The 14,038-nt window shown below is 44.3% G+C and overlaps 1 protein-coding gene and 1 long non-coding RNA gene across 2 annotated transcripts in view; one reads left to right on the top strand and one right to left on the bottom strand.

Moving 5' to 3' along the window:
- Positions 1-226: 226 nt before the first annotated feature.
- On the bottom strand, positions 227-3,579 carry LOC138930513 (uncharacterized). The gene is made up of 2 exons (XR_011446205.1): positions 3,507-3,579; positions 227-737 (listed from the first exon to the last, which is right to left on the bottom strand). It is a non-coding gene; the product is annotated as an uncharacterized lncRNA (long non-coding RNA).
- Positions 3,580-5,276: 1,697 nt separating this feature from the next.
- Positions 5,277-14,038, top strand: part of SLC25A43 (solute carrier family 25 member 43) — a 42,446-nt gene continuing 33,684 nt past the window's right edge. Inside the window, exons 1-2 of the mRNA XM_070290865.1 lie at positions 5,277-5,865; positions 13,011-13,252. Coding sequence (XP_070146966.1) covers positions 5,591-5,865; positions 13,011-13,252 — 517 coding nt within the window. The 5' untranslated portion in view covers positions 5,277-5,590. The remainder of the gene's footprint in view (positions 5,866-13,010; positions 13,253-14,038) is intronic.

The raw sequence follows: 14,038 nt of genomic DNA, 5'->3' as shown, positions 1-14,038 counted from the left end.
AAATGACAAAAAGTATAGAGGTGGAGTTGGTGATTAAAATGTGATGAGTTCAGGGACTTCCCCAGTAGTCCAGTGCTGAGGGCTCTATGTTTCCACTGCAGGAGGCATGGGTTTGAACCCTGGTCAGAGAACTAAGATCCCACATGCCACACAGCAAGGCCAAAAAGAATGTAATTAATTTAGTCTTGTAGCCACACGTTCTGAGAAACAAACTCACTCAGAAGGATAATGCAGATAGTGAAGTACAGTTTATTACACTGGCAGGCCCAAGGCAGAGTCTCCTTTTAGCCAAGGACCCTGACTAGCATTTGTGAAAACCTTATATACCCTAAGTGTACGTGCCCAAACCCACCTCCCCAAATTCCGTGAAACTAGTCTGAACAAAGGAAGAGAAAGATACAATCAGAGTTGGCCTGTGATTCATATGCCTTAAGCCTAGGCAGTTAACAGTGGACAATTATCAATAGGCCTGTGGTCATACCCCAATAAGCATAATAGAATTTATGATTCTATTTGGTTACACAGATAATTAGGGAATTCTTTTAGGCAATGGAGAGTGTAGGTATGAGCCCTGGGGTTCTTCCATCCGGGGGGTCTGATTTTCCAGTTGGTATGTCATTTCCATAGATACTGGGCATATAGTCCACAGTCCAGCCCAATTCCACAGTCCAGCCCAAGATGGAGTCCTGCTTTCAAGATGGAGCCTGTTCTGTCTGTTTACTCCTTCAGTCCTAGGTCTTCAGACATATATTAAAGATATATCATTTCATCACCTGGACCATCTCTTAGTGTTATAAAAATAACAAAGACACTAAACAAACCAGCAATAAAGAAACTAAAAGTATTATGTGACTACCATAAAAAGAAAAAACCACACACACACATTGAAATTTGGATTACCATGGCTTGGTAATGGGAGCAAACTAAATTGCACTATGTGAAATATGTATCCCCAAACTAGTTCCTGATACAGAGTAACAATTCAGCAAACGTTTGTGGAATGAATAAACGAGTGAGAAAATGAAAGAAGGAAAAGGCTTACACATTTTGATATGAAACCCTGTGTCTTCAACATCATCAAAAAGTTTGAAGCAGAATGGAAGGATATTCAAACATTGCTTAAAGCTAAAATGCAGTGTGCCAAGGGAGAAAAATGAAAAAGCTGTGGAAGCCACACTTTATAGTGTTCTATTTAACCACAAAGGCCAGGGCTACTGAAGTCATTGTTGACACACTTGCCAAAACTTCTGCTCAAGACATGGTGAAAATAATGACTGGGTACAAAGAGTCTCTATCAGATATCACAGTTCACTTTAGAATTACAGATGTGGCTGGAAATTTAAAATGGCAAACATCCAATTTCTGACAAAACTGACAGTGTTTACTGGGAATTTATAAATCTACAAGCTTGTGAATCTAGCTCATCTTTTGAGTTTTTACCATGGTTTAAATCTAAATAAGTAATTTTGTAATGACATTATGTTCTGCTAATCTTTTCCAACTTGGAAAACTGAAGAAAGAAATTCCTTCATTGATCTAATGTTTACTGAGCACTAACTATGCACCAGCCAGTGTTCCAGGCACAGGGAACACAGTTGTGAACAAGAGACAAGATCCCTTCCCCTATGGAACTTACATTCTGGTAACTGGAAACAGACGATAAACCAAGAAAGAAAAATGGCAAATAGGGGAAAATGCCACACAGAGGATTGAAATGGGGCGATGTGGCAGAGTGAATGAGGGTGTGGAGACTGGGTGGGCTGGCTAGCCTTCTGACAGGAGCTAACATTTAACTGAGCTCAGAATGACAAGGAATCAGCTCTGCAAATATCTGAGGAAAGAACTTTCCAAGAAGAGGGAGCAGCTAGAGTAGTGGTTCTCAAAAGGAATGGCGCTGCTTCCTAGAGGGCATTTTGGAAGTTTGGGGGGAGGGAGCCCACAGAGACTGGAGGATTCCATTGGCATTTAATGGGCAGGGCAGGGATGCTGCAGAGCTTCAATGCACCAGACTGTCCTGCATCCTTCATGACTTTCAAAGATCCCACCAGGCACCCATATAAGTGGAAAAGCTGTTTCTCATTATCAGAGTTGAAAACCTAACTCTGCTTAACTCCTAAAGACAAAACATTTTTTGCACAGTGTTTATGCACATGGAACTTCCTAGGAATGCAATTACCATGTAAATAGAAAGCAGATTGTATTCTATTTCATCCAGAACTTCACCAAGAGTTGTTCAACATTTCAAAGCCAACACCTCCGGGAAGGCAAGGCAAATGTCACCTAATGAGAAACACTGCACCTAATGGGAAAGGCTTCGGGGAAAATTGACGATGGTGGAGAGATTTTATTTTAATGGATAAGACATACCCGAGGTAAAATGAAAAGAGGGGAAAAAAGAAAGCAGTACAAAAGGGCACATAGTCAAAAGTTGATCTCCCTTCCACCTCCGTTCCCACCATTCCGTTTTCTTCCCTAGAAATAATCTGATTATCAGGGTTTTTTACAGTGGCTTTATCTCATTTGTTTTTTTGTTTTTTTGTTTGTTTGTTTGTTTAGAAGGAAGGGGGGGGAATACTCATACAAATGAATATTTGTTTGAACATTTTTTAAAAAGATGAGGAAAGATACACCCAGAAGAGAGGGTATAGCTCAGTGACAGAACATTTGACTGCAGAAAAGATGTGTGTGTGTGTGCACGCATACACGCATCAAGCTCTTAATGCTGGCTTCTCTAATGTTACCTCAGAGGATGTTCAGGGAGACAGTTTTTTAAATACACTTCTGTACTGTTTTCCTTGGTATGACAGGTATATTCTACATTTGCAATTTACAAAATCCCATAAGGTTAAAAGAATAAAATACAAATTAGAGCAGGAATCCACCAACATTGGCATAAATATAGCAAGATCAATTATAATCTTAGAAACATCAGCAAGCTAAACTAAGGTAATGTATTGAGAGAAGATTTCACTCTGTGAGAAGAGAAACAAAAAGTGAGTGCTGAAGAATCCAAAACCATGAGCATCTCCCAACATCTGCTGAGAAGGACAGGAGGCTGCCTACTGGCCTGAATCAGCTAGCCACCCTTTTTCCTCAAGTTACAATACTACTTCTAAGTTATCATACATTTATTTTTAACACAGCACTCCAGTTTCATATTGTGCGCCTTTTCCAAAGTTGGAGATCCTTAACTTATTATATTCTTCACAGACTTTTCAACAAATATGAAGAGGCACTGAGGTTAACAAGTCTATAAGTGGCAATCCAAATACATGACACCCTCAAGGACTGATTTATGTTTAAGATTAATCTACATAATATTCCCAAGGTTTAGCAAATGAATGGGACTCTAGCTGAGTAAAATAGGAACAAACCTTGTTCTGTTTGCACATGGCCATGAAAAGACAGAAGGCAGCAAAGAAAATATTCTACGGTTACTCGTTTTACTGTGCAAGGTACCTACTGTGAAAAATTACTTTTGAGGTTAAAATAGACCATCTACTCACGATCTCTCCTGGCCCACAGCTGGGAAGACTGAAATGATTCTTCTTGCCTCTGGCTCACTAGAACATCGTATTCCTGGTGAAGACAAAAAGAACAGCAGTGCTCAAGAAAAAAGGATAGCTGGTTCCCGAGGTGGGTGCAGTTGAAATGCTCACATAAGTTGCCTTAAAGCCAAACAAAACCAGTACAACCCAGTCAAGCCAAACTCCACACAATGTGGTGATTCCATCAACTGTTCCATTCCCAGGGCCAAGCTCCTTGAAGGACCTTTAGAATCTAGTCCTGTTGTCCAACAGAGTGCTTTAGGACAGGACTAGTAACTGAAGGTTTCCTTACTGTAGTCCCCCAGTTCCAATTCAAACCCTGTGAAATTCATGTCCTCTGGTCTTCAGAGTCATAAACCTACTTTCCTCAACCTCCCAGAGCCATGAAATTAGCTTACAAGACAGGAGAATTCACAAAACAAGAAAAACAGGCATCCCAAATGGTTGAGAGCAGAGCAAGGCTTCTATAACTAGAACAAGTCCTCTTTTCCATTTCCTTTTTCTAAATTGAGGTATAGTTGATTCAGAATGTTGTGTTTATTTTTACTGTACAGCAAAGGGATTCAGTTACATACATATGCATTCTTTTTCACATTCTGTTCCATGATTGTTTATCATAGGATATTGAATATAGTTCTTTGTACTCTGCAGTAGGACCTTGTTTATCCATTTTCTATATGATAGTTTGCATAAGCCCATCCCAAATCCCCAAGCCATCCCTCCCCCACTCCCTATCCCCCTTGGCAACCAGTCTATTCTCGCTGTCTGTGAGTCTGTTGCTGTTTAATAAATAGGTAGAACAAGTTCCCCTAATCAAAACCCTGCAACAGGTTTTAGAAAAGGATCGTTATATCATCATGTCTGTCAGTAAATGTAGAAAATAACAATACAAGCCTAAAAGCAACTGGGATGTCTTATACTAACAGACTGCTGGACTACCTTTCCATTATTATTACTGAAATGGCTTTTTAAGAAGAGAAAACAGGGAGAAATTTTGAATTTTTTAAAACTTATCAAAATCCTTCTTAGACTCTGGCCAAGTCACTGACTGCTAAGCTTTCTTTGCCCCTGTGGTCCCCTTAGCTCACAAAACCACCGAAAATGTCTCTACTCGAGAGACACTCTGCTGTCCCAGTGGACGTTTTGTGTAGCTGTTGGGAATGTTGTCACAAAACAGACCTGAATCCAGATGGCATCTAGCCGCTGTGTGCCTAGAACAAGTCAATCTCTGTTTCCTCTTCCTTCTTCCTGTTGTTGTAAAAACAACATCTAATCATAGCTAACACATCTGTAGTACTTACCTGTATCATTTTTCATTTACTACTTAACCCCTAGAGGGGAAAAAAAAAAAACTATAGATGAAGCAAGTGAGGCATAGAGAGGTTGAATGACTTCCTCAAGGTCACACAGCTGGTAAACTGCAGGGCTCAGATGCTAACACAGGTTGGAGTTGAAGGTCTAAGCACCTCTACAACCTCTCGAATTGAGAGTAATAAATGGGGACACACCTACTAAGGACTGTTTTGAAAACTAAATAAGACAATGTACGAAAAGCCTGATACTTGTCAAGTGTTGGATATCGTGTGTATGTTATAGAAGGTTTTTTCCTTCTGCCCTGAGAAATCTGTAAAGCTTTCCCTAAGGACAGAAAAAAGGTCGCAGGCAAGGTGGAACTTGGAAAGGGAGAAAGGGTATAAATAAGGCGGGGGGGGGGGGGGGGCGGAGGCTGAATATTCAGAACACAAATAAGGCGGCCTAGGCCTTGAAAGAACGCGGTGTTTCTCAACTGCAAACAGAAACGTCTTGGCCGAAAATCAGACACTAAACCGGCGCGGCCACAGCCTCAACCCCGGACCAGCCTCCTCAACCCCGCCTCAGCCCCAGGCCCGCTCGGGCCCGGCGGCGGACCGGCTTCCCGTCCGGTCCGCGGGTCCGCCCTACGCCGGGCGGAGCCTGGCCCGCCCCCTGCGCCGGAGCCCGGGAGCCCCAGGCCCGAGCCACGCGATCGGCCGGCCGCCCGGGGCTCGGGCCGCGGACGCACGATGGCGACTTGGCGGCGGGACGGCCGGCTGACGGGCAGCCAGCGGCTGCTATGCGCCGGGCTGGCGGGGGCGCTCAGCCTCAGCCTCACCGCGCCGCTGGAGCTCGCCACCGTACTGGCCCAGGTCGGCGTCGTGCGCGGCCGCGCCCGGGGGCCGTGGGCCGCGGGGCTCCGCGTGTGGCGTGCCGAGGGGCCCCGCGCCCTGTGGAAGGGGAACGCGGTGGCCTGCCTGCGCCTCTTCCCCTGCAGCGCCGTCCAGCTAGCCGCCTACCGCAAGTAAGAGCCGGGCGTGGGCGGGCCCGGGGCCCGGGAGGCCGCCGCCGGGTATCCCGCGGCCCGACGCCGCCGGGGTGCTGGGGATCGGGCCGGCGGTGCGCCCCCGCCTCCTTCCGGCTCTCATGGGAGCCCCTTGGGCCAGAAGGCGACCTCTTCGGCCCCCAGAGTGCAGTCCCCACCTTTTCTTCTTCACCTTTTCTGGGGATTTCTGCAGTTTGAGGGGGACGCAGCTGTGGCCCAGAGAGGCTGACGGGGCTGGACGGGCGAGGAGGCGGAAGAAGGTGAAAGGAGATTTTGGGGGGAAGAAGAGAAGAAATCTCCGGATAGATGGCTCCTAACCCCCTTCCCACTGTCCACCAACTTGGAAATTTTGCTCTGGCTGGCTTGGGAGAGAGACCTCTGAAGATACATGTATGGAAGAGGGTCTGTGTGACCAGAACCCCCAGAAGACAGTTCTTGCTAGGGACAGAGGGCCCAATCTACTGTCACCAAAAGGCCCTGGAGTTCGGCTCCCTGCCCTCTCCCCCAAGAAGCTGGCCTTTGGGGTCCTACAGAGGCTGCCCCACCCTCACTGCTCACTGGCCTCCTTTTAACACCTCCCACAAAAAACAGCTGCTTTTTAGAAAAACTTCTAAAGATGTAAATTAGCCTGATAAGTCTTGAAGCTTCCTCAAGAACTCAGAGATATTTGCATTTTAACTGGAAACACAGGCTAAAAGAATGAAGTGGTAGAGATGGGGTTTCAGGTAAAGATGTTTCTGTAGTTGGGGGTATGGTCCCGGGTTCCCCATTCACTGGGAACAGCAGCCAACTCTGAAGCCTGGCCTTGGCTCAAAATTAGAGAAACACAACCCACAGTCTTGACCACTGTAGGTCTGCCTTGCAGACTGACAGTCGAAGGATTTTGCCTTTGGCTCAGGGAGGCTGGAGCTGGAAGTCTCATCCGACAACTGACAAGCCCAGTGGAATCTTCCTTATCACTGATTCCTCGAGGCCAGCGCTTATTTCACTTATGCCTGGGAATAGCGTTGCCTCTCTTAACTCTGGGAAAGGAGGGTAGTGAGATGATGGGGAATCTCTGTCAAGGCTCTCTTTCCTCCCCAGCCCCCTTGCTCTCAGCAACATCTGGCCTGCAGCCTGTAAACATTTCTCCTCTGAGTTTTAAGGACTCAATTTCTCCCCACTTTACTGTATTGTCTACAAAGTATGGAACTCCTCCTTTGGAATGTGTACCAAGGAGAGGGAAGCAGAACTTCAAAGGCTGGTTTAAGTACTGTGGCTTTGCTGCTAACCCTCTCCAATATATACAGACATCCCTCCATATCAGGGAGGGAATTGGTTTCAGGACAACCTCCACCTGCCCCCCACTCCCCAACCCGCCCGTTGCTCAAGTCTCTTCTATGAAATGGAGTAGTATTTGCATGTAACCTGCACAATCCTCCTGGATGCTTTAAATCATCTCTTGGTTGGTTATACTACTCAATACAATGTAAATACCATGGAAATAGTTGTAAATATAATGTGAATGCTATGTAAATTGTTGATACTGTGCAGCAACGTCAAGGTTTGCTTTTTTGGAACTTCCTGGAATTTTTTTCTGAATATTTTCAATCTGCAGTTAGTTCTGGAACCCATGGATACAGAGGGATGACTGTATATCATTGGATTTTTAAGATTTTGAGATATCATTGACATGAAAAGTTATCTATGTTTAAGGTGTACAAGTTGATGCTTTGATATATGTATACATTGTGAAATGATTGCCACAATCAAGCTAATTAACATCCATTACCTCTACCTAGTTACCATTTCATGTGTGTATGTATGTGTGTGTAAATCATTGGATATTTACAACACCTGTCTCCTTCCCTGTACCATCCACAGGACAGGAAGTATGCCCACTTTACAGATGCACTGTTGGGCTCAGATTGGCCACACCACTCATCAGTGATAGAGCTGAACTCCACCACCTGGCCTTCCGACTCTAATACCCATGCCCTATTACTTCATACTGCCTTTCTGTCTGCATTCATTAAGTGCCCACTGTATGCATGATGTTGGGGACAACGCAAGGATGAAAGGGGCATGGTCCCTGTGTCCCGGAGCTTCCAGAGCAATAGAATAAAACTAGTGTGCCCATAGCATGTGACTGCCAAGGATAGAGTGCTATAGAAATTCACACCTCTGATGACGGAGGAGATGTGAAGATGTCGCAGCGGAGAAAAACCATCCAAGTTTGGTCTTGGGAAAATGAGTAGGAGTTTTCTGGCAAAGATGGGGAGAAAGATATTGCAGGTAATGCCATAAGCAAAGGCACAGCAGTGGGAAGGCATGCGGCATGACTGGAGCATAAGGTGTGCCTCTGGCTGTAATGGAAAATACAGCCAGAAAAGCAGGTTGGAATGAGATCTTGGAGGGGCAGATTAGGGAGTTTGGACTTCACTTGGAATGCAAGGGTAACTGTGGGGGATTTTTGATGGGGGAGTGCTGTGATTAAAGCAATTCAACAGGGATTGTCACCTGGTAGCTGCAGAGGATATCTAAAGAGGAAGAAGGCTGGGGGCAGCAGGACCAGTTAGGAACCAGTTGCACTAGTCCATGTGGTGGCTGAGAGCATCTGAAATGGGCTGATGACAGTGGGAATGGAGAAAAGGAGATGTGTGAGAGAGGAAGAACACACAGCTACTCAGGCTAGGTTTGCTAATAATGTTCTCCTGAAAGGTTAGTTTCTTTCTGAAAATTAAAAGGAAATATTTCAGTGATAGGCAGCAAAGTGGTTGATCAATCATGATGCCAGGCTTCCTACATTAAGACAATACCTTGGATCCATCATTATACTGAATTTGCAGAACAGTTAGTTGTGGGTAATGGTACAGCCTGTGATTGTGGGTTTGAATAAAAAAGCATACAGAATTTTCAGAAAATGCAGTGGTTCAGGGCTTCCCTGGTGGCTCAGTTGTAAAGAATCCACCAATGCAGGAGACACAGGTTTGATCCCTGGTCCAGGAACGTCCCACATGCCACAAGTATTGAACCTGTGCTCTAGAGCCTGGGAGTTCTAGAGCCTATGCTCTGCAGTGAGAAGCTACCGGAATGAGAAGCCCATGCACCCCAGCTAGAGAGTAGCCCCCACTCACTGCAACTCAGGAAAAGCCCATGCAGCAACAAAGACCCAGCACAGACAAAAATAAATAAAAATTTAAAAAAAGAAAATGCAATAGTTCAGTGACTTGCTCACAAACACAATTAATGGCAGAGCTGGAGCTTGAAACCGGGTCTTCTGCTTAGTCCAGTGCTCAGCTTAACGTTGTGATGATGACATATCTCCTTACATGGATTTACAATGAAAAGAATCCACTCAGAGTCTGGGAGGAGCTAGGTCCTTGTACTAAACAAATAAAATCTAACACAATGGGTGGCTATCAAATGTAGACCCTCACCCAACTTTATGCTACAACTGTTTGTCTAGCTGTATAAGCATCGTTTTGGGTCCCTGAAACTCTGAAATTGTTCACCACCAACACCATTTCCTTATTGTGTAACCAATTCACGAGCTTGTGTTGGGCTGCCAACTTGTGTTAGGTTGAAGTGTTGGCAGTTCTAACTACATACATCAAGGGTGTGTGTAATCTCCGTGTGCCTGAAATGAAGGGGTTACTGCCGTGCATCAGCTTATCCAGTCTTGCTGGAAAAGCTGCTGTGCAATGTGTGGGAGTGCAAGGAAGAGCAGAAAGGGGAACACTGCTGCCCCAGCCAATCAGACAAGCACTTAAGATGTGAGCATTCAGATGACGTCATTGATGGCCTATCAGGGTTGCCCTGCTTTGACTCTGTAAGAGGAACGATCTGTAGTCTTCCCCTCTGTATAGTAAGAGTCTGAGAAAAAGGGCTTTCCTTGGTTCTTCTTTTCGATTTTGTATATTTGTCAGCAAAACCCTCTTTATAAAGCAAACTTATAGAAGACAGGGTTCTTCCTAGTTCATCAAGTCATTCAGAGACCCTAATTTATCTCGGGCCGCCCCTATCAGACGTCTCTCTGGCAGGTCCGTTGAACTCTCGTGATCTTATGCTGAAAGCTCACACAGTGTATATATTCAGTGACTGGGGAACGAATGCATGCGCAAGTGCCCTGGGATGGCCAATAAGGGGGAGGCAATGAGAATGAATGGTATTTCTTCAAACTCCTCCTTCTTCTCTAGATTATTCCAGCATGCTGCAGACCACCCCTCTAGCCAAGCATTTCCACTTCCTCTGTCTCCCCTCCCTCTGCTAAGGTTCCCCTCCCACTCGACTGGCCAGGGGAGAGAGGAGGGAGGAAGGACTCAAGAAGGGTGCAGGCAGTGAAACCAAGGCAGACGGCCCACTAGGGAGAACCAGCTTGGTTTACCCATCTCTTTAGAAGGTCGCGCTGTTTCACTCAAATGACTATTAAGTGAGGCTGACAAAATGAAGTCCAGACTTTCCTACAGCTTGAAGGAGATGTTTTTAATAGAAAAGTGTTTACTTGCGAGCAAAGGAGCCAATCTAGAACTCTCTCAGTGGTTTCACCTGAACACTTATTCGGCAGTCAGGGGGCCCTGGCCTGCTGCCAAACTGAAAAAGCAGGAAATACATATCTTCACTGGAGCTTTGGAAGCCAAAGTATTCAGGATGCTCTCATTTTAAAAAAGATAAAATACTTTTAGCTAGCTCTGTTCACCTTCCTTTTATTCAGATCCTTGTTATACCTCTCCTGCACCCCCTACCCACTCTCTCACAGAAAATCTTATTTTTCCTGGTTTCCAAGTCCTCTTTTATTTTCTCCACATTTCCCAAGAATGAATAAAATTCCTTTGCTTCCTGGCCCGGGAACGTGCACCATGTAAACGTTCTCTTAGAACAATTTCTGCCAACGTAGGCTCTCATGACTGGGGATGTACTGCTTCCAGAAAGAGGAATTGTAACAGAGTGGCTTTCTAGTTTGCCAATAGAAAAGTCCACCCAAAACCATTTGGGACTAAATTGTGAAACTGCAGCAAAACACAAAGAATGGTCCAGCAAACACTCATATACCCACGGTGCAGAATTGACAGCATAAAAGAGAATTAGCTTAAAAGATACAAGAAATAAAAAAGATACTTTAAGTATCTTTTAAGCTAATTGTGACCCCATGGACTGTAGCCTACCACGCTCTTCTGTCCATGGGATTCTCCAGGCAAGAATACTGGGGTGGGTTGCCATTTCCTTCTCCAGGGGATCTTCCCGACCCAGGGGTTGAACCTGGGTCTCCTGCATTAGGGGCAGACTCTTTACCAACTGAGCCACCAGGGAAGACCTAGTACAAGAAATAAAATATTACAGATAATGGTAAAGTCCCTTTCATTCTCTTTTTCAGTCCCATCTGCTCTCTACCTTCTTGGGGGTCTGTTTTATACTTTTTTTTACATGTCTATATCCATCATTACTTTACGATATGGTTTTGTAGATGTATTTCTTGATTTAAATGTAGTCAGCCCTCTGTATCTTCAGGTTCTGTATCCACTGATTCAACCAACCACAGGTTGGAAATACTGTATTCAGGGGAAAAAATTCCAGAAAGTTGCAAAAAGCAAAACTAGAATTTGCCATGCCCCAGCAACTTTTTACATAGCATTTACACTGTATTAAGTATTATAAGTAATCTAGAGATGATTTAAAGTATGCGTGTGTACCTGATATGTTGCTTCAGTTGTGTCCAACTCTTTGTGACCCCGTGGACTGTAGCCCGCCAGGCTCCTCTGTCCATGGGATTCTCCAGTCAAGGATACTGGAATGGGTTGCCATTCCCCTCTCCAGGGTATCTTCCTGAACCAGGGATCAAACCCGCGTCTCCTGCATTGCAGGCAGAGTCTTTACCGTTTGAGCCAGTGGGGAAGCCCCTGACTTAAAGTATACTAGAGGGCAAATAATACACTGTTTTATATGAAGGACTTGAGCATCCACAGATGTTGGCATCTGTTGGGGTTTCTGAAACAGAGAAATGACCGTAGATAGGTACCATACACTATAGGTCATTCTGCAACTTGCTTTTTTCACTTAACTTTATGCTTTTGTGATTTATCCATGTAAATACACAGTTCTAAGTGTATTCATTTATGGTATCATTATATGACTTCCACAATTTATCCATTCCTCTACCAGTGGACTTTTAGATTATTCAATTTCACTTACAAACAATGTGTTAATAATAAGTGTCCCCAGCCAGGGGTTGAACCTGCGCCCCCTGCATTGGAAGCTCAGAATCTTAACCACTGGACCACCAGGGAAGTCCCTTGAGTTTTTAAAATATATTGGTTTAATAATTGTAAGAGAAGATGCATGACCCCACCAACTGTCAGAGAAATAACAAATAAGAATAGTAACAAGATACCATTTCTCACCCAACAGACTGGCAAAGATGAAAAAGTCTAACACCAAGTGATGGTGAGAAAGTATGGAAACAGGAATGCTCACTCACTGCTGGGAGAGGCGTACACTGGCAGGTCACTTTGGCAGTATCTAGTAAAATTGGAAGAAAGCCTACTTTCATCCCAGCAATTCCATTTCTCAGTGCATATCCTAGAGAAACTCTTGTATATATGAAGACACAAGATGTACTTGGAGACTCCTTCCTGCAGTCAGATGGGGAGTGTGTGGGACTGTCTTCCTGTCAGCTGGGTGAGAAATGATATTTTGTTACTGTTACCTGAGGCAGCCAAAAACAAAAAACCTCAATTACTGGGAATGCTTAAAGTCATTGTTTCAAGCAATTTCACTGAAGTTGCAACGGAATCAAAGGAGCACATTCCAGTTCAGTATTTATCGAGTACTTCTGTTCATTTACACCCCACAGGCAAGCCGGGGTTGATAGTTATGCAAATAAAAGGGGAAAATGCTTAAGATGAAGTAAATCGACTTAGGGTTAGACGTAAATAAGAAGGTTAGATATCTCTTCCTTAGAGCTAAGTAGAATTACATAAATATAGTAGAATTGAATGTGTTACTCATTTATCTTAATACATTAGTATAGTAATTTTTGCTTCATAAAGCATTTCCAAACGTGGGGAAATGTTGCAATCAGTAGCGTTGAACACTCCAAAACAATCCATAGCTGATTCCCTTGGGCCTTTCTCCCTGTTTTCTCCCAGGTTTGTCGTGCTGTTCACAGATGACCTGGGCCATATTTCCCAGTGGAGCTCCATCATGGCTGGGAGTCTCGCAGGGATGGTTTCCACCATTGTGACATATCCTACAGACCTCATCAAAACCCGGTTAATTGTGCAGAACATGCTGGAACCATCCTACAGGGGGATCCTCCATGCATTTTCTACTATTTATCAACAGGAAGGGTTCCTGGCCCTTTATCGAGGGGTTTCCCTTACTGTTTTAGGTAAGACGGAACTTGTCACCTTGTCCAAAAAAAGGCTGTGTTCTTGGATCTATACAAATGATTTTTATATCTTTGTTGGTAACCAGTGAAATCTACTTTACTGAGTTCAAGGGATATATATCAATGTATTGTATATCCTTGTAACCCATTAAATTCATTTAACTGAGTTCAAGGTCCGTTCAGTTCAGTTCAGTCACTCAGTCGTGTTCGACTCTTTGTGACCCCACGGACTGCAGGACGCCAGGCCATCCTGTCTAACACCAACTCCCTGAGTCTATTCAAACTCATGTCCATTGAGCCAGTGATGCCATCCAGCCATCTCATCCTCTGTCGTTCCCTTCTCCTCCCACCTTCAATATTTCCCAGCATCAGGGTCTTTTCCAATGAGTCAGTTCTTCACATCAGATGGCCAAAGTATTGGAGTTTCAGCCTCAACATCAGTCCTTCCAATGAATATTCAGGACTGATTTCCTTTAGGATGGACTGGTTGGATCTCCTTGCAGTCCAAAGGACTCTCAAGAGTCTTCTCCAACACCACAGTTCATAAGCATCAATTCTTCAGTGCTCAGCTTTCTTTATAGTACAACTCTCACATCCATCCATGACTACTGGAAAAAACCATAGCTTTGACTAGATGGACCTTTGTCGGCAAAGTAATGTCTCTGCTGTTTAATATGCTGTCTAGGTTGGTCATAATTTTCTTCCAAGGAGCAAGTATCTTTTAATTTCATGGCTACAGTCACCATCTGCAGTGATTTTGGAGTCCAAAAAAATAAAGTCTGTCAC

This window comes from Ovis canadensis, chromosome X (genome assembly GCF_042477335.2).
Source record: "Ovis canadensis isolate MfBH-ARS-UI-01 breed Bighorn chromosome X, ARS-UI_OviCan_v2, whole genome shotgun sequence".
NCBI classification, from domain to species: Eukaryota; Metazoa; Chordata; class Mammalia; order Artiodactyla; family Bovidae; genus Ovis; species Ovis canadensis.
The sequence above is the reverse complement of the archived record's forward strand: the minus strand, read 5'-3'. Positions and strand labels throughout refer to the sequence as shown.